The sequence below is a fragment of the Panthera leo genome, chromosome F2 (genome assembly GCF_018350215.1).
Source record: "Panthera leo isolate Ple1 chromosome F2, P.leo_Ple1_pat1.1, whole genome shotgun sequence".
In the NCBI taxonomy this organism is placed as follows: domain Eukaryota; kingdom Metazoa; phylum Chordata; class Mammalia; order Carnivora; family Felidae; genus Panthera; species Panthera leo.
Genome location: NC_056695.1, coordinates 4,313,759 through 4,337,840, shown reverse-complemented (window position 1 = coordinate 4,337,840; position 24,082 = coordinate 4,313,759). Strand labels below are relative to the sequence as shown.

The 24,082-nt window shown below is 44.4% G+C and overlaps 1 protein-coding gene across 1 annotated transcript in view; it reads left to right on the top strand.

The window, feature by feature from the left end:
- The window catches only part of PXDNL (peroxidasin like), a 423,364-nt gene that overhangs the window by 348,842 nt on the left and 50,440 nt on the right, over positions 1 to 24,082 (top strand). Inside the window, exons 15-17 of the mRNA XM_042923424.1 lie at positions 312 to 420; positions 2,143 to 2,300; positions 4,521 to 6,006. Of these exons, the coding sequence (XP_042779358.1) occupies positions 312 to 420; positions 2,143 to 2,300; positions 4,521 to 6,006 (1,753 nt within the window). The remainder of the gene's footprint in view (positions 1 to 311; positions 421 to 2,142; positions 2,301 to 4,520; positions 6,007 to 24,082) is intronic.

Genomic DNA, 24,082 nt, shown 5'->3' with positions numbered 1-24,082 from the left:
TTTCATACCTTTCCAAAGATGACAAATTACTAACACACTTGGATCCCATTTGAATTGGTGTTACAAAAAAAGAAATATTTCACATAGCTTTACTAGATTGTGGAATGTTTTTGTTCCCTAAATAATGCTGGTATTGTTGCTGGAAGCTTTGCTTCGGGATCGTTAACCTACTCTTCTGCAATGGACAGTATCATGTGGACACTGTATAACATTTTTATTGTCTTGGAAGTTTTTGTAATGCCATTTATATGAGATCGTTCCTAACTTCAAGGTCTGTTTGATACTTTTAATCATGGAATTGATTTTCAAAGCAATGCAGGCTAGACAAGCTGGCGATGACTTTGTCGAATCATCCATTCTTGACGCGGTACAGAGGGTTGACAGTGCAATTAACTCCACACGAAGACATTTGTTTTCACAGTAAGAATTTATTTTATTTTGATTGCAAAATTGTTTTCACTTCAGTCCTACTTGGTTTTTATAATCTCCATAAATCACAGCAGGCATAGTGCATAAAGTGCCAAAGTAGGTGTTTTCTTCAGTTTTGTGTTATCACACTCTGGGCTGGCCACCATTGCCAGCTCAGCCTCAAAGAGAATGAAACTTATTCCGCATAGGATCTAAATGGCAGAAATTTACATCACAGGTCTGCTCTGTGTGGCCCCACAATAGGGATCGGGCAGTGGGCTCTGTTAGGTCCTCAACCACCCACCACTATCAGACCCGGTGCTCCTGCCAGTTCCAGAGTTGACACTGATGGTCAGGTTGAACACATCTGGTCGTGAACCGACAGCTTACAGGTGGAAGTTTTGTTTCGGATAATGTAATATTTTGGTTTGTTTTCATTTGAGTCACCAGTATCTTTAGAATGGTGAAGCCTTCCAGTTCTACAAAGTCCCCGTCAGTCCTAATGGAGGTACATGGGGCGCTTTGCATCCCCCGAACGTATTAAAGAAAACAGAACTGTTGTCTTCAAAGTCAAAGCCTATACCCGGTCTTTGTAGTTGTTGGTCAAGAAGGAATATGTTATAATGCCATAATCCAGTACAGCTCTCTTCCCTGCATACTTACAAACAGCATGGCGTCCTGATCATGGACTTGTGTTCTAGAGCCATACACCCTACTTATAGTCTATTGTGATTCCTCACTTTATCGCTTTCTATCTGGGCGACCTTGGGCAAGTGACTGAGCGTCCTAGTACCTCAACCTTCTTGCCTGGAAAATGGGGCTAACGATGAGATCTGCTTCATGGACATACTTGTTAGGAAGATTGAGTAAGTTAGTACAGATAAATTGTTTCAATAGTGTCTGTCACATAGAAAGGCTTAATTAAAGTGAGCTATTAATATGATTACTATTGTTCTCTGATCTAAAGTTAATTATGATTTCAGACACAGAGAACTGGATGTGCCTTAGCTGACCAAAATCTCTCAAACAGTCTCGCATTCTCAGTGACTAATATTCTTTCAACATACTTAGTTCAGTTCTTCAATGTGTACAAACCACTACTGTGTGCTCGTCAGTAGGCTTGGTACTTGGAATATAAAGATGAATAAGGCATTATCTCATCCCTAACACAGTCTTTCTGTGGTGGAGGACACAATATGTCAGCAATTTAAGTACATCTCGTCGCGTACGGAAGAGTTGTATGTGACGATACAGAAGTAATTGAGAAGGTGGTAGTTTGTTGGGATTACTAGGGAGACTTTATGGGGAGAGTGATGCCTGAGCAGGATTTTAAAGGTGGATGGGAATTTCCAGGCAGTTACATATGAGGAAAGAGAAGACAGTGCCATGACCCAGAAACTGGGTGCACTGCACACTATTTCAGAGGGTTCACTAGAACCTATGAGTGGACCCCACAAGTTTATTTTTCACCATAGGTGTTGCCTTTTATACAAAACTACTCTTTAAATCATTGATTCATTAAAAATGTATCTTTTGAGTTCAGCACTGCCACTGACACTTGGGACTCACTCACTAACAAAATAGGAAAAGAACTCTCAGCTCCCCTGTGAAGCTTATCGTGAAGCTTTCCTTCTTGATTGTTCGGGAAATGTATTCTTAAATGCACAGTACACATGAGATTCATGGATTCTGCAGTCTTGCCTTGTGAACAGTGCTGTCTTTTGTCACTTGCAGAAAGCCTCGCACCCCTGCTGAGCTGCTGGCTCAGTTTCGTTATCCGCATGACCCGTTTACTGTGGAGACAGCCAGAGCTGGGGAGATTTTTGAGCACACACTTCTGCTGATCCAGGAACACGTGAAGCAGGGGCTCACTGTTGATCTGGAAGGCAGAGGTCAGCTTCTGGAGGCATTCCGTTCTCAGCCTACTGTCCGTAGCGAAACTGATCGTGCCTCAGCTTTTCTTCTCCAAAACACCATGTGATTTAGAAATGAATTTACCGCTTTTTACCAAATGGATGCAGACGTTTCTCGTAAGAACTGTAATTCAAAAGAAGTATGATCACGATATATCCAAACCTGTCAAGATCTACCAGCTGTATATGCCTAGTATATCTAGGAGAACCACTTTAGGTGCACTTACTTTTTGAATCCGAAAGATACTACTCCTTCCTATGGAAAAGGCTTTACTCCCAGGGTAATGTGCCTCTACTTATCATGGGAATCACCTCAATGATTCAGTGAATTTATCTGAATTCCTTCCTCTATCTATAGCTTACATATCCCTTCCAATCTTTTTTTTTCTCTTTTGCTATACTGAAATTCTCATGTATTTTTTCCCCAAAGCAGACATTTATTTAGTAAATGTCAAATGAGACTGATATAGAAATCTTTCATATTTTCTACATCTTTCTCTTTAAAATTAAATGAATGTGATTCTTTGCTACACACTATGTGCTCTGTGAGCACAACAGCAACTTCTGGAGGTTTGCCCTTTCTTTATTCCCCTTCAGAAAATAAACCAAGATACAGTGCACAGGGCTGTTTCTGTGCCTGACCCACTCCTTAGTGCCCTATACAATTTTTCCAAAGCTCTGTTTAATAGCCCCTAGTGGTCCATTATGTCTTGGGTTTCAGAGCTTCCTTAAGAGAAATATCCAAGTGAAATTTCCATAGAGTCCATATTAGCACTTGAATCAAATTTCTGACTGCTTAATTTTGAGTCTTACTAGCATGAGTTAGCCAAGGTCAGGTCTGCGAAAGCCCAGTTCTACATTCCTAAGTTTCAGGTCAGGACAATGGGTCTTTGATTTCTCTTCTCACACATATCTATTAGAAGAAGCAATTTTCAAGAATAACTTAGTCTAGATACATAACTAGAAAATAAGCAATCAATATCTACAGATTTAGCTTTGCTAAAATACGCATCCACTGTGCATGATGCTTATTTTGCCAAACCGAGTATATATTCTCATTTAAAATACGAAAGGGCGTTAGCAAAATTTTCCCAAGAAAAAACCCACTATGTTGTTCTACCTCTGTCTTACTATTTGTGAAGTTAAAGGCCATTTTTTCCCTCCAGGATCAGTTTGCCCTGAAAGTGAACCTAGGATCTAAGTCTTTATATACAGGAAGATTGTTGTACATTTCCAAGATTAAGGTATCTGACGGCCCAACCCGAGACCAGCTTATCCAGATGAAAGACAAGTGGTCCTGGTATCATGAGCCAGTTTCTGATGATTCATTAGGGATAATAACTCTTAGCAAACAGGACTTAGTGAACAGTCTTCAAAGATTTAGGATTATGCTGAAGTTTTTTTAAGCTCTGTTAAAAGAGGGGCTCCAGAACACCTCCAGGTTGTGTGGGACCTTCCCTGGGGAGTGACAGTTTGTAATAGTTTGGAAGTTACTGCTTCACCCCTTCATGTCAGATATCATTCGGGTTAATATTCACACCATCCCCACGAACACATCTTAGACCCTGTCTTCCATGAGCATAAAACCTGGAAGAAAGGATTCTGAACTGGGGGGAAAAAAAGTTACAATCTTGTGATAACAAATCTTTACCAACATTATATTGGTAAAGTCGCAGAACTAGGAGTTTGAGGAGAACTGGAACGTGTCTCTCCTTTCTTGTTCATTCCAGCAGGTAGTCATTGCTCCTAAGAGAGACATCACTAAGCATCCCCCACCCCCATTAGAAGTTTTTTAATGTTTATTTATTTTTGAGAGAATGACAGAGCGCACAGGTGGGGGAGGGACACACAGAGAGAGGTGACACAGAACCTGAAGCAGGCTCCAGGCTCTGAGCTGTCAGTACAGAGCCTGATGTGGGGCTTGAACCCACGAACTGTGAGATCATGACCTAAGCCCAAGTCGGATGCTTAACCCACGGAGCCACCCAGGCGACCCCCTCGGCCCCCCCCCCCCTTTTATTAGAACTTAGAACTTTCGGTTTTGTTCTAATGAAATCCTGCTAGATGTAGGAAAGACGTGTGGCCCCCCCCTCCCCCCGGAGTGGCCCGTCCCCACGGCCCCTGGGTCCGAGGTCCCTCCCCTCCCTCCGCCCCAGGGACCGCTGTCCTCACTCCCTCCCCCGCTGCTCTGCATTTCAGAATTCCGCTACAACGACCTGGTGTCACCACCCTACCTCAGCCTCCTCGCCAACCTGTCGGGCTGCACCGCGCACAGGCAGGTGCCCGACTGCTCGGACCTGTGCTTCCACCAGAAGTACCGAGCCGCGGACGGCACGTGCAACAACCTGCAGCACCCCGCGTGGGGCGCGTCCCGGACGGCCTTCGAGCGCATCCTGAAGCCTGCCTACGAGAACGGCTTCAACCTGCCGCGCGGCGCGGGCCGCCAGCCCCTCCCGCCGCCCAGCCTGGTGTCCACGGAGCTGGCGGCCACGGCCACGGTCACCCCGGACGACCGGTACACGCACATGCTCATGCAGTGGGGCCAGTTTCTGGACCACGACCTGGGCCACACGGTGCCCGCGCTGAGCACGGCGCGCTTCTCGGACGGGCGGCCGTGCAGCGCGGTGTGCACGAACGACCCCCCCTGCTTCCCCATCCAGCTGCCCGACGGCGACCCCCGCCGCGCCCACGCGGCCTGCCTGTTCTTCGCGCGCTCCAGCCCCGTGTGCGGCAGCGGCGCGACGTCGCCGGCGATGAGCTCGGTGTACGCGCGCGAGCAGGCCAACCAGCTCACCGCCTACCTCGACGGCTCCAACGTGTACGGGAGCTCGGAGCGGGAGTCCCGGGCGCTCCGGGAGCTGGCCGCGCCGCGGGGGCTCCTGAGGACCGGCCCGCCGTGGGCCCCCTCGGGAAAGCACCTGCTGCCCTTCGCGCCGGGTCCGCCCACCGAGTGCGGCGGGCCCGGGCGGGCCGGCCGCGGCCCCTGCTTCCTGGCCGGGGACCACCGGGCCAACGAGCAGCCGGCGCTCACGGCCATGCACACGCTGTGGCTCCGGGAGCACAACAGGCTGGCCGCGGAGCTGCGCGCCCTGAACCCCCACTGGGACGGAGACACCCTGTACCACGAGGCCAGGAAGATCGTGGGCGCCGAGCTGCAGCACATCACCTACAGCCACTGGCTGCCCAAGATCCTGGGGGAGCCGGGCATGAGGCTGCTGCGGGGGTACCGGGGCTACGACCCCAGTGTGAACGCGGGCATCCTGAACTCCTTCGCCACCGCGGCCTTCAGGTTCGGCCACACGTTAATCAACCCGGTCCTGCAGCGGCTGAACGGCAGCTTCGGCGAGATCCCCGAAGGCCACCTGCCACTGCACAAGGCCTTCTTTGCGCCGTCCAGGATAATCGAGGAGGGCGGGATAGACCCCCTCCTTCGGGGGCTGTTTGGCACGGCGGCCAAACTGCGGGTGCCGTCCCAGCTGCTGAGCCTGGAGCTGACCGAGAAGCTCTTCTCCAGCGCCCGCTCCGTGGCCTTGGATCTGGCGGCCACCAACATCCAGAGGGGGCGAGACCACGGCATCCCCCCCTACGCCGACTTCCGGGTGTTCTGCAACTTGAGCTCGGCGGAGAGGTTCGAGGACCTTCGGAACGAGATTAAAGACGCAGGGATTCGACAAAAACTGAAAAAGTAAGTGTGCAAATGCTGCCTGGACGTAGACGTTTCTCGGGAGCGGGAGAAGCGTTAAAGGAGAGCTCTGCGTGGACGGATTTGGCTGCTTGGGGATGTGATTGCAGTCATTGCTAGGGCGGGAGGACTCAACCGTTAAAGGAGGGGTTGCTAGACACGAAGCAGGAGCCCCCTTTGTGGCTCAGTACTGCTGCCTCTTTGCTAAGTACTTGCTAGTACGTCTCAACTAGGAGACGAGGGGCTGGCGTGCCTGGCGCACGCATGCTCCCTGGTATCCCAATAAAGGCCTTTTCACTGATGTGATAAGATCACAAGTTCTGATGTAAAGCCTCGGAAAAGGCCATCCGTCACACGGGCTTTCTTAGGCAGGGCAAAGTAGTGAAATGAAAACAAAAGTTAGTTTTTGCCGAAAGGACAAACAATTCTAAATTTATCGTCAGAACGAAAGTCGAAGCTCATTCATTGTATCGTTAATGTCTTTCAGTAAAGTATTAGTATTATGTTCTCTTCTTTTCGTAATTTTTTAATTACTTTTTAATGTTTATTGTAAGAGAGAGAGAGAGAGCGAGCATGAGCGGGGGAGGAGCAGAGAGAGAGAGAGAGAGAGAGAGAATCTGAAGCAGGCTCTGTGATAGGGTCCCCTCCCTAAGGAGCAAAAAAAAATCGTCAAGGCAACCTGGCTCTCTGTGCACCTGAGAACATCCCTCATGACCTTGTAACATGAGACCACTCAGTCAGACCGCATGTTTGTGTGTTACCATATATGGGAGACATAGAAGTGGAAAATATACTAAAAACTACCCCATGGGCTGTTTGGGGGCTCAGTTCTTCGGGTATGAATGCAACTGAGCAGTACCAGCAGGAGTAAAGTTGCTTCCTGGAAAGAAAAGCCTCAGCGTCAGGACTCTCTGTGCGAGAATCCTGCTACAGCTCCAGACTGCGAGCTGTCAGCACAGAGCCAGACTGGGGGCTTGACTGGGGGCTCCACTCCGGGCTCGAACTCCTATGTGAGATCATGAACTGTGAGATCGTGACCTGAGGTGAAGTCAGCATTTAACCCACTGAGCCACCCAGGTGCCCCAATATTATGTTCTCTTTATGTGAGATTCAGATTAACTTTTAACTTACGAGTAGAGTACGTTTCCAGGAAACAACTCTACCTGTTCCTTATGCTCCCCACCATTCATCTCCTAAAACAATGAAAAAAGAAAAAAAATGTTTCATTAAGAAGTTTTGTCTATAGTAGGCTAAACATAGAAGGCTTACATGTTTATTAATAGCTTATGGTGTATTAATGGGACATCTTTCAGAGAAGCTTAAAATTGCAAATTATGGAGCTAATTGTCAATATCAGGACTTTTTTGGTAACACCAAAAAGATGTGAATGTTTTTATGCCACTAGAATCTGTTTCATAGTGATGTAGAATGTTAAACTGTGAAAATGATAATACATGCAGAACAAATCAGAGCATCCTGCAGGTTGAATTTGCAGAACATCGACTTTGGACTCATGGAGACCTCGTTTAAATCATTATTCCACCCCCTATTAGTGCTGAGAGCTTGTGAAAAGTATTTAAACAGTTTAAGATCTCAGAATATCTATGTATGAGAAAGCACTGCATCCTCAGAGTTGTGCAAAGATGAAATTGTATAGAATGTATCAAATACCTACAGTTCTGGTGCCTCGTGGGTAATCAGTAAGTGTTAGCTGTGGCTACATTTATTATGGCAGGATCATTTCAGTTGTCAGCATCATTATTAGCTCGCACATCTGCGGTGATCCAGCCCTGTGCTAGGCACTGAGACCCGAGATGAAGGAAATAGCGTCCGTGCTCTGGAGAGGCTGACAGCCTGCTGGGAAGGCAGGGAGCTGGCTGTAATCGGTGTGGAAAGGGCTGTCATAGAGATGGGAATTGAATGTTATGGGAGCACAGAGCTGAGAAATGGAAGGTACGTGTGAGATACACAGCAAGCTACTGATAAAAGATGCCATTTGATCTGCTCCTGGAATTTTCTGCGTGTGATAAGTTGAATGACGTGGGAACAGCGGGCAGCATCCCAGGGAGAGGGAAGAAGCAGGAACGTGTGGGGCTGTGTGGCAGGAGGCTGGGAGTAGGAAGGTGACCGGGGGTAGCTTTTAAAGGGCCCTGTGTGCCACGCGAGGGAGGTTGATCTTCCTCCTGTGTTTAAAGCAGGAGAGTGACTGAGGAGAGACTTCTCTGTGAAATGCTGACCTGCACCAGATGTCCGGGGAGGAGGAGAGGCTCCAGCAAGGAATTCCATGGTTTCTGGAACAATCCAGGTGGAGCGAGAAGGCAGCATAGATAGGCTCCTGATGGTATATGCAACACTATCGGTATTCTAAACGTTACCTGTGAAGACATTGTCTGCATAGACTAAACCGGGGGGCAAGGCATGCTTTGCAATTCATTGGAGTCCCACTTCTCAATATGAAGCTTACTTGCAAATTCACCACCAATTATAGAGTAGCCGAAATGTGTCCTTTGACAATGTTCTCATCACAGGGGCGCCTGGGTGGCTGAGTCGGTTAAGTGTCCCACTTTGGCTCTGGTCACGATCTCACAGCTGGTGGGTTGGAGCCCCGCTTCGGGCTCTGTGCTGATAGCTCTGAGCCTGGAGCCTGTTTCCGATTCTGTGTCTCCCTCTCTGTCTCTCTCTCTGCCCCTTCCCCACTCGCACTCTGTCTCTTAAAAATAAATATTTAAAAAAACTAAAAAAAAAAAAAGTGTTCTCATCACAACGTCCTCCTGAATCCTGAAGTTCTCAGGCTGCTGGTCATTGACGGAAGTGACATTAGGCCGGAACATAGACACCGGCCTCCCAGTGGCCAGTGCGAGGCAGGACTGGCCTCTGAGCTGGACAGTGGTCCATACACTGCACACTGTTCACGCGACTGCCTGGCTTCCTGTGTGCTCCTTTATTTTACTTTATTTTGTTTTTGTTTTTTGTTTTTTTTTTTTTCTGTGTGCTCCTTTAATGCATTTGGGGCCTTAACACTGAGTCTTCTGAAAACTGAACAAGGAGCCCTTATCCTGGCTTTGGGGGATACTGGAACCGTGGGAACTTTTGTGCAGCCTGGCGCGCGTTCTTAGCCCGAGGGGAGCAGGACTGACCAGCGTGGGTGGGTGCGGGGAGGCCAGGAGGCAGAGCAGTGCTACGTTCCCCTTAGGCTGCCACGGGTCTGACTCTGCCCTGGCTCTGGCCGGACATCCTTTGTGAGTTTGTGAAAGAGCAGCCAAGGACTCATTCAGCCATGAGCACAAAACGGGTACCTTGGAGTCGTGTTGACGGTCTCCGTCCGCAAGTCTGTAGATTTCTGTTTGTCACTGGCTCTAACTAGGCCGATTTACACAGTTCTCTCTGTACCCTCTCCTGTTACTTGTTACTTGTTTTCCTTTTCACGTTAATTTGCAAGCGTGGCTTTAAGTTTGTTTCTAAACCTCTCCAGGCAAATGTGGAAGCAAGGAGAGCGCATCCTTGGGTCAACGAAATAAACGCTGTCCCGTAACATTAAAAACTTCACAGTTCAGGTAATCAAGACAGATTAAGAATCGGCTAAAGCAGAGAGTCATCAAAATAAGGCCCAGGCACGTCTTAGGTATTTCCGCTTCACACGTTTGAGCACACATTAAGTCCCGTAACTCGTGCTTTGGGGCAGGAGGGGGACGGGGAGGTGAGGGGCAGAGTCTGTATTCCGGTTTTGTTATTGCCGCTGTGACACAGATCTGCTGATCAGGATTCTCAGTCACCTGGTTTGGGCATAAGCTCACGCCCGGGCTGAATCTTCTGTGGGTACGGGTTGGTTCCAAAAGGGGAATAGGAATTTTCCACGGAAGCGATGGTATGAAAGCAGATTCCTTGTTTACATTTTCCCCTACAGTTTATAGTTATGTAACGCGCAACTAATTGGCATTGGGGTTTGACTCTCCTTTTGACGATCCTTCCCCAAACCCTGAGTTTCGTTTTCACAGGACTGAGTACTCTCCTCTTTTACACAAAGGTTTCATTATTTTATGTAACACATAATTAAATTACATAATCCAAATCACAAGTATGGCTGTGATAAGCAAGTTTGTAAACTCCACTGATTCCCAGGTGACAGCTCACGAGGCTGCAGCTGCAGCTCGGGCGGGAGTCCCCAACCCCAGGGCCGTCCGCCCCCATCCACGTGGGCAGGACAGCAGCTCGGGCGGGAGTCCCCAACCCCAGGGCCGTCCGCCCCCATGCACGTGGGCAGGACAGCAACTCGGGCAGGAGTCCCCAACCCCAGGGCCGTCCGCCCCCATCCACGTGGGCAGGACAGCAGCTCGGGCGGGAGTCCCCAACCCCAGGGCCGTCCGCCCCCATCCACGTGGGCAGGACAGCAGCTCGGGCGGGAGTCCCCAACCCCAGGGCCGTCCGCCCCCCATCCACGTGGGCAGGAATGGGGAGCTCAGGCTCCACACCCAGCATGGACCCTGAAGCAAGACTTGATCTCATGACGGTGAGTGAGATCATGACCCAAGCCAGAATCGAGAACCGGACGCTTAACTGACGGAGCCACCCAGGAACCCCCACTTAATAGTTTTAATCGACATACAATATCTTCATATTCCAGAATATATCCCCCCATCTCTAAGTGTCATCAGGTCTACAAAGCTAACGATTTTCTTCACTTGTGTTAATGTTGAAGGCTTGTGACAGTTTACCACCTGGAAGTAAAATCTGATTTTCCTTGTTGCTTATACCTTCACGTGGGATCCTTTAGGTAGCTTTTAAAAAGCCGGAACAACATGCTATAACTTTCCTCTGAAACGACCACGAACAGCACCTGATCTGTCACAGGAAAGCCACATTGGGACAGGGTTTTTTAGTCACCTTTCAGTTCATTTCAGTCGGAATGGGGAGGCACTTTGGATTCTCCTCAAGGAGCTCAGGGCCGGGGGAATCACAACCCACATAACCCTCTCCTGTGACACGTTTGAGCAGTGGCAGCTAGCAAATCGGTAAGGATTTCTTCCCGAAGGTGGTGTCAAAACCCAGCCCCCCATGCTGTTTCCCACGGTGGCTCATCAATTTACATTCCCACCAGCAGTGCACCGCGGTTCCTCTTTCTCCGCATCCTCGCCAACATCTGTCGTTGCCTGAGTTGTAAATGTTAGCCATTCTGACAGGTGTGAGGTGATACCTCACCGTGCTTTGGATTCGTATTTCGTATTTGGACGAGTGATGTTGAGCATACAGAGAAACAAACAAAACATTATTAGTTTTTTTACTTGAACCTTGAAATTTTTTCCCTATTTTTTAAAGTTTAAATCCAAGTTAGTTAACATATACTATAATGATGATTCGAGGAAAGAATTTAGTGATTCGTCAGTTACATAACGACACTCAGTGCCCATCCCAACAAGTTCCGTCCTTAATGCCCGTCACCGTGTAGCCCATTCCCCCCACCCAACACTCCTCCAGCAACCCTCAGTTTGTTCTCTGTATTTAAGTCTCTTATGGTTTGTCTCCCTCTCTGTTTTTATCTTATTTTTGCTTCCCTTCTCCTGTGTTCATCTGATTTGTTTCTTAAAGTCCTCATATGAGTGAAGTCATATGATACTTGTCTTTCTCTGACTAATTTCGCTTAGCATAATACACTCTAGTTCCATCCACGTCGTTGCAAATGGCTGGATTTCATTCTTTTTGATTGCCGAGTAATACTCCATTGTGTGTGTGTATGTGTGTGTGTGTGTGTGTGTGTGTGTGTGTGTGTGTGTATCACATCTTTATCCATTCATCCATCGATGGACATTTGGGCGCTTTTTGGGTTTTCCATATAGAGTATGGTGTCATCTGTGAAGAGTGAAAGTCTGACTTCCTCCTTGCTGAATTAGATACCTTTTATTTCTTTTTGTTGTCTGATTGCTAAGGCGAGGACTTCCAACACTGTGTTGAATAACAGTGGTGAGTGGACATCCCTGTTGTGGCCTGACCTCAGTGGTAAAGCTCTCAGTTCCCCCCCTTCCTCCCTTTCCTCCCCTCGTCTTCTTTCCCTCCTTTCCCCTCCCTGCTTTCCCTTGTCTGCCCCTCCTTCCTTCTCTTCCTCCCTCCCTCTCCCTTTCTCTCTTCCCTCCGTCTTTCTTTCATTCTTTCCTTCCTTCCTTCCTTCCCTCCCTCCCTCCTTCTTTCCTCCTTTCCTTGTCAAAATGTTTTAGTTTTCAAAGAGTTAAAAGACCATACAAAAATTACTCAAAAATGAATTACTTATTTTTTAACTTTTTAAAAGATCTTTTAATACCTTTTATTTATTTTGAGAGAGAGAGAAAGAGCATGAGTTGGGAGAGGGGCAGAGAGAGAGAGAGAGAGAGAATCCCAAGCAGGCTCCACACTGTCAGTGCAGAGCCCAATGCAGGGCTTGAACTCACAAACCATGAGATCGTGACCTGAGCTGAAATCAAGAGTAGGACGGTTAGTCAACAGAGCCGACAAGGTGCCCTTATTTCTTTTTTTATGGGATTATTTTTACTCTTAAAAAAAACATGCTCTTTCTATTCTCTATTTCTCTCTATTTTTCTCTCTATTCTTTGCAAAACATATAATAAGCGGAACGTGAGGATTAATCATCCATTGAGTGGCGAACATAAATTTTCAGAGAGAGGCCATTTTGAAAGCTATTTGTGAATCCTCTTTTGAAAATATAACGTGTGCATTTTTTGTGGATGTGGTTACTTCTGTTCTTTAAAAGTGCGAGGTTTTTTGTCACCCACTCTCACGGGGATGTGCAGCTGCCTCAGCTTTTTTAAAGAATAGCTTATAATTCGCCAAGTAAGTAATTTATATTCAGTACATACTCCTATCTTGTAGCTGCCTCACTGGATACTATTAAAAAAACAAAAGCACTTAGTTTCTCCTCTTTTCCACCCTGAGGTACCACAGGGTCAGACTGCAGTGACGGCTTCTCAGTAGCTTAACGTCTGTCTCTGCCCCCCTGCCCTCATTCTGCTCAGGACTTGGCCATCGTTCCCTCAAGACTCCTGGCTCTTGTGCTTCTAAATGTCTCTCAAACTTCCATACTCCTACCTGCCTTAAAGGACCTTTCGTTAACATCAGCCCTTTGACTTCATTGAATGGTTAGTATGTTAGCAAGTTCAGTTGCTGTGAAAACAGTGACTCTTAGCCACTTCATGCTAGACCACTTGGAAGATCTTCCAGAACCTTTGAACCTTCTTTTGCAGAGAAACGCAGCAAAACTACACAATCCAGATTCTGCATGTATTATTAGAGGCCTCAGATTCTTAAAGCCGCCCATGGACGCTCCTCTCCCATTGATTTGGCACCCATATCCGTTCGGCACCCTCCTTTCCCCCTCGGGCCTACCACGCGTGTGCAGTGGGGGCTCGCCTGCCTTCTCTCTTGAAATGGTTGCTCCCTCAGCCGAAAGCAGCCCCAGACTGGAAACTCCCCTCTGTTCTTAGTCCTTGCTCAACTGTCCTTGTCTCCTGTCCCTATTGGAGGGAGTGACTTTGTTCTTTCAGTTACAGAAGGATACTCGACCGTTTAAATATAGCCAGGCCTCCAGAGGACCGGCATTTTCTCTCCACCTCTTATCTCTGCTCCTTTCTGTTCAGGATTTATTTTTTGTTCTCCCTCAGCTCCCTTATCTCCTGTTTTATACATATGGTGCACTGCAGACGGCTCTCTCTCAGCTCCCAAGGTCACATACGGGATTTCAGAGCACAGCCAGCACAAGATTCCCGAGTATCGTATTTTCTCTAAACAATACTTTTAGAAGTACACCGTCTTACACAATTATACCAACTCCTGTTGCTAGACCGTAAATGCCGTTTTTAGAGCCTTTCCTTTCCTGGTCGTTTTCGTTCCGTCACATTTCTGCCTTTCTAGGGAACCTATTAATTTAATGACGGGGTTCCAAGAGTCTGTCCTTCTTGGTTGCAGAGAAATTGTCTCATTTATCTCTGAGTCCCCAGAGCTGAGCACATGGCCTAGCGCAGTGCAGCAGTTTGGGAGACACCGGGGAAGTGTGGCCGCCTGGCGAGGCTCATTTTAGTTCTCTAAGGGCCCTGGGTTTGAAAATTAGTCTCAGTTTGAAGCCTCTGACCGGACAAAGTTTTCTTAGGTGTAAACCAAGTTTTTACACTTATCCATACCAATTTACTTTTCCGTCAAATATTTAGTGGCCTCAATTAACTACGATGTATTCTAATTTTATATGTACAAAGGAGTGGAAAGGTACAGCACAGCAAGCCACATGGGTGTTCGATTCTTGCATCACCTTCACCCCAATTTCAAAAAATTAAAAACTCATTCAATCAACCTTGTAGCCCTGAAACAAGGAAAACACACGACTGAGCAAATAAAAAGTGGCAAGAGGCCAATTAAAAATCAGGTTGTCAGTCAGTTATACCCAGAGGTCCCATTCTTAGAAGGCACTCAAGACCGTTCATTTAGCAAAAACGGAATGCAAAATAATTAATTCAACACTTTAAAGCATGACATTTAATGACATTTAATTTAGCATCAGTTTGGTGGATGTTATCGTGATGAGTCTTAGTAATTGTGTTTTAGAAATGAATTTCTTTCAGAATCTGCCTTTATTCCTGCCTTTGAAAATTGAGGCTATATTAGATTATTTTACCATGATAATCACTGAGGACATTTATACTATGTTATACTGTTATGCTATACATTATGGTAATATATACTAATATTATCCCATAACTTAATTAGTCCTGGTTCTATACAAGATGAAATTATATTTCTACATACTTTATAGAACACTTTATCATGATCAAAATATGTGCTTCGTTTTATTTTTAAATTCTATTTTGCCAAAAAATATATATCTGGATGCAATTTAGTATATTTCGCCTAAATCTCCCAATCTGACTAAACCAAAATTACATTTTTAATCATTATATGGCGACTGTAATATGCGGTGAAATGCACATTGTAAGTATACAGCGTGATGACTTTGAACAGTGTTCATACCTGTGTAATGATCACCCGGCAAAGACAGAGAACGTTTCCTCACCTCAGAAATTTACCTCTTGCTCTTTGCACTTAAGCTTCCCACCCAGGCCCTCCCCGACCGCCCCAGATCAGGTCTCTATCACTGGTAGTTTCTGGGACTTCATGTAAAATGAAATCGTACCGTCTATACTCTTTTAGGCTTGGCCTGTTTTGCTCACCGTGCTTTTGAAAATTCATCCAGGTGTCAGCTGTATCCATAGATGATATATTTTGTTGTGAACGTGAGTAGTAGTATTTGTATGGATGTACCCATATTTGTTTATGCATTCACCTGAGGTGGCCATTAGGATGTTTCCAGTGTTTATTCTGAGTGATGCTGCCAGTGAAGACTCATAGGCAAGCCTTTGCGTGGACTTCCGTGTCCGTCTCTCTTGAACGGAATACTTTCTGGATCACTTGGGAGCTCTGCTTGTCTCTTCTTCAGGTTGATATTTTCTACTGATTTTTCTTTCAAGTTCACGGGCTCTTCTGCCGTCCTCAACCCCCTTTTACAAACGTCATGTGAAATTTTCATTTCAGTTACACTGGTCCCCAAATTTACATGTCTTTACGGTTGCCAGTTCTCTGGTGACGTTTACCGAAATGATACCTCATTAAGAACGTATCTTATTTAATTTTGGAGCACGTCGGTGAGAACTCCTTTAATGTCCTTTCCTGATCAGTTCAACATCACAGCCGTACTTTTGGAGTTGAGTAGCATTGACTACTTCTTTTCTAATGTGCGGACCACATTTTTTGTTTTCTGTCTTGTAACTCTTAAATGCATATCAACTACTGGGATGCCACCTTGGACTTGTATGGGTTTTTGCTTTATGGTTTTTCTCACTGGAAATATGGAGAGCCCAGGGTGTTATCCACTGGGCCTCACTCACTGACTTGAGCGGACCAGTCTCCAAGCTCTGTCTCCCATGCAGATGCTAGGCTTTAGGCTTTCTTGGAGTGTGTTTTATCCTTGTGAGGACAGAGCCGATCCGAAGACTTGGTGTTCTGTGCCTTGCCTGTCTGTCTGAGGTCACTAAGGTGTTACAGGGGTCTTCTGTTCTGATTCAACCCCCTGTGGTCGTTCGTTGCTGTCTCTAGGACTCAGGTATTCCCCCCGACTCAAGGGCTGGCCCAGCCCCTCCCAAGTTCTGGCCCCCTCCCCTCTGTGTTTCAGCAGCTTCAGCTGCTCTGAATTCTGGTCAGGATCCCTCAGCACAGCACCACCTTGAATTCTAGCAACGTGCACGGCCTAGGGTAAGTTTTCCCCAGGCAGAAAGCTGGACCTTTGTGAGAGGTTTCCCTTTCCTCAAGTCTCTTAGGTTTATGCTGCCTATTGTCCAATATCTGAAAACTATGCACTCGTATTTTGAACTCTTTTATGGTTGTTTGTAATGGAAAGACTAGTCTCTTTCTGTGGTAGGGTCCCCTCCATAAGGAAAACAAAAACAGAAACAAAAAACCTCAAGGCCACCTGGCTATACACATACATGACAACATCCCTCACGACCTTAACATGAGACACTTTGAATCAGACTGCATGTTTGTGTGTTACCATATATGGGAGACACAGAAGTAGAAAAAAAAAAATATATATATATATATAAAAAACTACAGTGGTGTAGTTCGGGGCTCAGTTCTTCGGTACGAACCCAACTGAGCCGTGCCAGCACGAATAAAGTTGCTTCCTGGAAAGAGAAGCCTCAGTGTCACAGCTCTCCGTGTGTGAGAATCCCACCACGTTTCCACTTAGGACGCCACAGCCAGAAACAGAATCTTACATTCATTCTCACGTAGGTAGTTGTTTCCCCTACGATTCAGCCTTAGTGCAATTGTTTGCACAAAAGTTGTTACCTTCCTTAATTAAATCTGTATTTTAGGTTTCTCTCTACCTCCGCCTGACTTTTTACCGCCATTCTCTGTGTTTTCCTCGGCTGCATTCCTGTTTTCTTACAGCATCAGAATTATGGCAGAAGACAAATTAGAGCATGTCACCTCTGCTTAAAAACATCATGGGATTTCCTCTTTCCTATTAGGTTAAGAAACATACTGTACTTGGAGACAAGTCCCTTTAGACTCTGACACGAACCTACATTTCCAGCTCTGTTTCTTGTTTTCCAAACCAAACCCCAGGCGTTCTGTGCGTTACCTGTTTCGCAGTTCACTTTTGCCCTTTCCCAGAGAATGCCATGATCTTTCGGGCATTTATGTCTTTGCATAAGCTGTTCCTTTTGCCTGGAAAACTTTCCTCTCCTTCACCTCCTCCGTTAAGACCACCTCAGTCTTTCAGATTCAAATCAAAGTTTTTGAATATTGTTACCCCTGCAGAGCAGACTTTTTCTCCGTGGTCTGTACGCACTTTGTTCTTACAGCAAAATACTTCTTACTGCGACTGCTTATGTGCTCAACCTTTTCATTGAACTCTGAGCGTCCTGAAGGAAAATACCATATCTCCTTAAACTTTCTATCCTTCACATCTGGCAGCCTTCCTATCTAACAATGCTTGGTTCTTCGCAAATATTTGTTAACTAGAGTACATATTTTTTTGTTGTTTTATTTTCTTTTTGGTTTCGAAGGATTTTAATTCTTATTGCTTTAGATCACGGATTTGGGCTATGTAAATCTTTACAAATAAATTTAAATTGAAGTAAATTGTAATATGTTACATAAATAATTTTTACTATATCGTAACTTAAACAATTACAAAAAAAAACCCCTGTAAAAATTGCAGTGTAATTTGTGATGATAACATGAATAGAATAGGAGCATTGGGAATTATTTGCAACTCATTTACCAGTTAAGGAATTAAATCTGAATTTTAAATAGGCAAGTTTATTTTCTCTTATTTTATCATGACTTCTGGCCATTAACAGTACCCAGTAGAGAATCACTTTAAGGACAGTAGTAGTCTAACATGTTTGATCAACTTTTTATTTTTTAGCCCAAAGCCTAAATAAAATACTTTGGTTAAGTATCAGACCTGATGGGTATATGTTCATACGTGACCTGTCTGTGAAGATCGCCTTAGAATAGTTAGGGCAAAAACATTCATTAAAATACTAAAAAATAAAATGTAACTAAGAAGTTCCTTCCCAGCTGTCCAGTGGAAAAGTTACTTTTCAGAAGCTAAAAATATAATCAAGTCCCTGTTTTTCTGCTGTGAGCTAAAAATAGAAAATTGCTTTGCTACAAGCTCTTGAGAAGAAAAGCAAGGCTAATTTCGACTGACATATGCCTTGTTTACTTCCTGTTTACTTCCTGATAAATGTTCACATGCATCCCGGCCTCTCAGGACTCAGTTACCACTGAGTTGTGTGGAAATACAGGTAGCTTGTGCTCTGCTAAGGAAGCTCTTTGGGAACAGTGGGGGTCTTCCCAGGTCCCCGTGTCACAATGTCCCAGAACACGCCTGCAGTGTGCAGCCAGTGGGGGCGTCTCAGCGCACAGCTCTGACTTGACGTGTGCAAAGGGAAAGAAAACTGCAGCTTAGCTATTTCGATCACAAATCAAACATAAATGAATGCTATATTCGGATTGCCCATCAAGTCTATCCTTTTTTTCTCGGAACCGTGGGTGGTCTGTTGAAGTCGATGTCCCTGACTGCGGGCCTGTTTATTGCCAATCTATAGAACACGGTTATTTCTCAGGCAAGTGGAGCTAAGATCCATTAGTGTCAGTACCTGTAGCAAGAGAGGCACATGCTACCCTAATGTGTTGTAATCTTATATAATCTTCCCTTAGAAAAGAAAGAAAGGAGCAGTGGGGGCGCTATGGAATTATATTGTGACAGTCCCATTATCCAGTGACATTATGCTAGTGATTTAGAGGGGGGCAGGCTAACTGCCCTGAAAGTCAATTGAAGTAAGTATGGGTCTCGTTAGGCAGCAATAGATTTTTTTTTTAAAGTTTTCCAAAGCTATTTTTTTTCTCTGCTAAAAAAGAAAAAAGAAAGTGATAACATAGCCACGTGTTGCCTGTTTTCCGATATATCTTGTTCCGTTGTGGTGTTTCCTACTTTTCATGTCTTTTGAGTTATTCTATGACATCGTTTTCTCCCCTTGGAAACCCAATTGTATCCTGTCTGTTAATCCTTCAATGTCCTCTCTTCTGTAATTTCACCTTTTATTTAAAAAAAATGTTTAACATTTATTTTTGAGATAGAGAGAGAGAGCACAAGTGGGGGAGAGGCAGAGAGAGGGAGACATAGGATCCGAAGCAGGCTACGCTCTGTGAGTGCCTAGCCCGATGGGGGGCTTGAACTCAGGAACCATGAGATCATGACCTGAACCAAAATCAAGAGTCGGCCGCTTAACCGACTGAACCACCCAGGCACCCCTTCACCTTTTATTTTTTAATTAAACGTACGGTTTCTTTAAAATTTTTTCTGGTTCCTTCTTGTGTCCCATAATTTTCTTAACCCCCCTTGTTTCTAATTTCTTTAATTTAGTAAATCCTTTTTTTTTTTTTCTAAATTCTGTTATCAATGTCTTAGCTTTTCTGTTTGCATGAAGAGCATTGGTCCCCTCAGTATTAGATCAATTCCACAAACATTTGTTAGGTTACTCTTAATTTATAAACCAGGATTGGGAAAGGGGAGGCAGCGCAGAGGAATTAAATGGCATTGCCACATTTGACGATCTCTCAAGTGCGATTTTGAAGAATCTGTCAGGTGCCGTTTCAGTCATCAGGAGGGCTCTTTTGTGCTTTGCCCAGCATCTGGAACTGTGTTTACAAAGTCAGGGGACCCAGAATTGCAGGGCTTAGCATGTATCCATACACACATTTTATAAGCACACGTAGCCACGTGGACACATCACAGGCTCTTTCTAGGGCCTGGGGAGGGACCCCGGTGGTTCCAGCTCTGAAGAGTTATTTTCATTTGCCTCGTGGGAAGTCTGGCTCTGGGGCATTACTCAGTAACTAGACCTACCCACCACAGATACTTTTCCTTGACCAAGCACGTATCTCTTAGGGTTGCTGAGTCTATGGCATCTTTGCAACGGGTGAGGCAGAGCATTGTGCCTGTTTGGGTCCGTCCCAATTTGTACCTGGGGCTCTTCCAAGGAGAACAGATAAGTGGTAATGAGAGAAAGGCCCAATCCCTTGGGGAGCCCCTGGGCAGGCCAAAGACTCCCAGGCATATGTGACCCTAGGACTAGGGCCTGTACCCCTGGACGCATGAGACTGAAACGGCGCTATAAACGCTAAAACTTCAGAGTAAATGTGAATACTCCTCAGTCCAGACTCCAACACAAGGTTTGGGAACCTACAGTTCACAGGCTGGCCACCTGTTCTTACAAATAGTTTTATTGTTACACAGCCATACCCATTCATTTGCACATTAACTGTGATCAGTTTTCCATTATAGTGGCAGGGTTGAGTAGTTGCAATAAAGATTGTGTGGCCCAAAAAACCAAAAATATCTATTACCCGCTATTTAAGAACAAGGTTGCTGATGCCTGCTCTAGTAAAACACAAACACAATAGAAGAGTGATATTCTTTAATGAATTCTTCTAATTTATCTCAAGATTTGGGACTGATACTGTTTATTTTAGGCTTATAATTTTCTCATATCAAAATAAGACACTCACATATCAAATTATCTCAAAATGGAAGTTAGCTCTTTCTTGTTTATCTTAAATTTTATGGATTTTATAAGGCAACCATTTAACACGAGATGCTGTTTTTGTTTAAATGGTTTATGTTCCAGAATGAACAGAATAGTTCAGGTGGAACTTTCTTATATATGCCATGAAGACTTACCCACTTTCTAGGTCATTATTTTGTGAACTAGTGTTAACTTGGCCAAGCACAAACAGTTGACAAGTGGAGAATTTATCTGATTCTGAAGTCTAGGCTTTATCCACAGCCCAACTAGAGTAATATATAGCTCTGCATTGTTTCCTCTGATTGCTGTAACAAATTATCACAAACGTGGTGACTTAAAATGATGTTAATTATCTTAGAGTTCTAGAGATGAGAAGTCTGGAATATGTCTCATTGGGAAGAAATCATGGTGTCCCTTTCTGGGGGCTCCAGGAGAATCTATTTCCTTGCCTTCCTAGCTTCTAGAGACTGCCTGCCTGCATAGCTTGGCTTGTCTACTGTCTTCAGATCCAGCAATGGCGGTTGAGTTTCTCACATGACATCATTCTGACACTATTCTGTGGTCAACTCTCCCTGACCCATGCTTCGGGCTCTTATCTACTTTGAAGGACCCGTGTAATCACACAGGTAATCCAGAGTCATCTGCCATCTCAACATTCTTAATTTACTCACATTTACTTTTCTTTTGCTGTGATAGTTAACATACTCCCAGTTCCCAGAGATCAGGACGTGCTCATCTTTGTAGGGGGAAGCGGAGGTGAGAGGTACATAGTCATTACACAAAACTTAGCATTGCCAGTATTTTCTTTACTTTTTAAAAAATTGCCGGTGGTGGTGTTTTGCATTGGCTTTTAGAACAGAAGGAGAATGCGAGAAACATTTTAATCCAGCACATACAAATAAAGACTCTGATATCAGACCACAGGAGTTCTGGGCACTCTCGGACTCCTTCTCACTGTGTCGCTCTCGGTAACCTTTCCTAGTCTTATATTTCTAGTTTCTAAAATGAGGAATGCCATGTTTAAATGAAGCTGCTTCAGGTTCCATTTGCCAGTAGTGTTGATTCAGGAGAATTAGAGAAAAATATTCTGCAAGTAAAGCTGGAAAGAATGTGTCTCCGTGGGAGTGAGTCTTTCCTTTTCTGTTCATGGTAACATGACATACACATGAAAGGTACACTTCAGATTGGAAGTGAAACGGATTGACTTTATATTATGCAAAAATCTTAACAGGTCGTGTGTAACTCGAAAGTTTTTTTCTCACAACATACATACCAAAATGGAGTCGGGATGATCTCATTTGTGTAATCTCTAGTCTTGGTGTTAAAATTATTGAGGAGCTTTGGTATTCATGTCCATGACTATCAAGCAATTTCTCCAAACTTCACAATACAAAACACACTGTTGTCACTGTTGAAAATCTGTGCTTTGTGCCATTTAATTAGGGCAGCCGGTTGCCTCACTGAACAGATAAAAAGCCCAGGAGACCTTGAATGTACATCTTCACTTGTTGGCTGCAATTGCAGAAAGCAGTTGATGTGGTTTTCTGCTCTAGTGGATGAGAAAAGCAATAATAACTTTTATCATGCAGAATTCGTAGAATACACGGAAAGTATTTTTAAGTGCTTGATAAGTTAAAGGAAAGAAATGCGTGAATTAATATTCGTACTTACCTGAGAGTATTAGAGAAGCTGTAGGACCCAGGTGATGTATCTCGTGATGTATCACCTGGTCCTTTTCTGGGCTCAATAGTGACTTTGAGAACTTGGGCTAATTTCATGGCCTGTGTAGGTTTCCAGTTCCTTAAGCATGTTATTCATCAGCTAGGACATCGGAAACTCCTAGAACGTGCTAAAATATGCACGTTCAAAGGAGCCTTTGAAAATATTTGAGTGTGAGGTTGACATAAGCTGATTGGAATCAGTTTAGAATGTTTTTAAATATTGAATCAAGTCAATAATTGCTTTCATTCTATATAACACCAGATGTTCTTTGCAAATTTGGGATGGCTTGGTCAAAATCCCCATTACTGCATTAACTCTGAATGGTACTTTGTAACCTTTTTTAGCTAAGGTAGAATTTTTTTAAGTGTGACATCTATAGTCAATGAATTCGCCAGCTTATTTTCTATCTTGAAGTACCTGAAGTAACATTTGAAAGTGCAATTAAAATATGTAAACATATTGTACTGTATATAATATTAAACTTTTTCTTTGTTGTTCTTACCTATTCCATTATTGGAAATAACAGAAAAGCAACTTTAAAAAGAGTATGACATGTTCTATAAAGAATTTGACTAATAGCCTCCTTTCAGTGACAGTTTGACTTTAAGAGAGTTTCTTGGGAAATAACCAATTCAGTAAAGTAAGCCTCTTTTTGTTGTTGTTGAACTTTTTCTTAGACCTATTGAATAAAAAGTAAAAATACAAAGAAGGGTTTTAAACATTAAAAAGCTCAAAATAAAGGGCAATTTTTACATGCCATAAAGGACAAAGAAACTAAAAGCTGGGGAGAAATCAGTGGTGAATGCCGTCTTGGCCCAGGAGTTATGATACATGAATAGTGGTTCTAGAAATCAGAGGTGGGGGTTTTACTGCCCACCTAGGGCCAGGAGAAGCCTCCCGCCTATTGTAGGCAGAGGGCTGAAACAGAGATGCCTGCTCAAAGGTGGCTTCATCTATTCAAAGGGTGAAGGGAATGAGAAAAGCACTTTCCATCAGGAAAGAGGAAACAGCAAGACAGTTTCTTGACTGTCAGGGGTTGATGCTGGAATGGAACATGAGGCTTTGTGAAATATTTCTGAAAGCCCGTGTTACACAGGAGGGAAATGTGAATTTACTCAGATGCCATGTTGCTGGAAAGAGCAGCAGCGTGGTGACCACCCTGGGACGTGTGAGACCATGAAGATCTTGGCAAAAGCTCGGGTGAAATCACCATGTAGGTTTTCCACAAGCTGACATGTACGGACAATCAGAGGAAAGACAAAACAGACTCCTAGGATGTTGTGTCCGTCACATATGCACACCAGTTAAAAACTGATGGGGTAAGTAAATAGCCAGGAGATAGCCAGAGATGAGAACAAATGAAAAGCAGTAAAACAAAACAAAACAAAACAAAACAAAGAATCAGGATGCGAAATCAAGGGAGATGAGGTCAGTGTGAAAGATACTGTAAAGGTAATTAAGTAAAAGAATGTGTAGATACCATGTTAAAAGATACTGTGAAAGTAATTAAATAAGTAAAGGAACGAATAGATACCACATTAAAACAAAAGGAAAATGTAGGAAATACAGATATTTGAAAAATAAATAGAATTTTCAAACATGATATACAACTACTTAGAATAAAGAATTAATGAACTGGAAGAGAAACTCAAAGGGATCATTCAGCGTGTAATACTAACTGATAAAAAGAATAAATCATAAGAAAGATTCAAAAACACGGGGTGCCT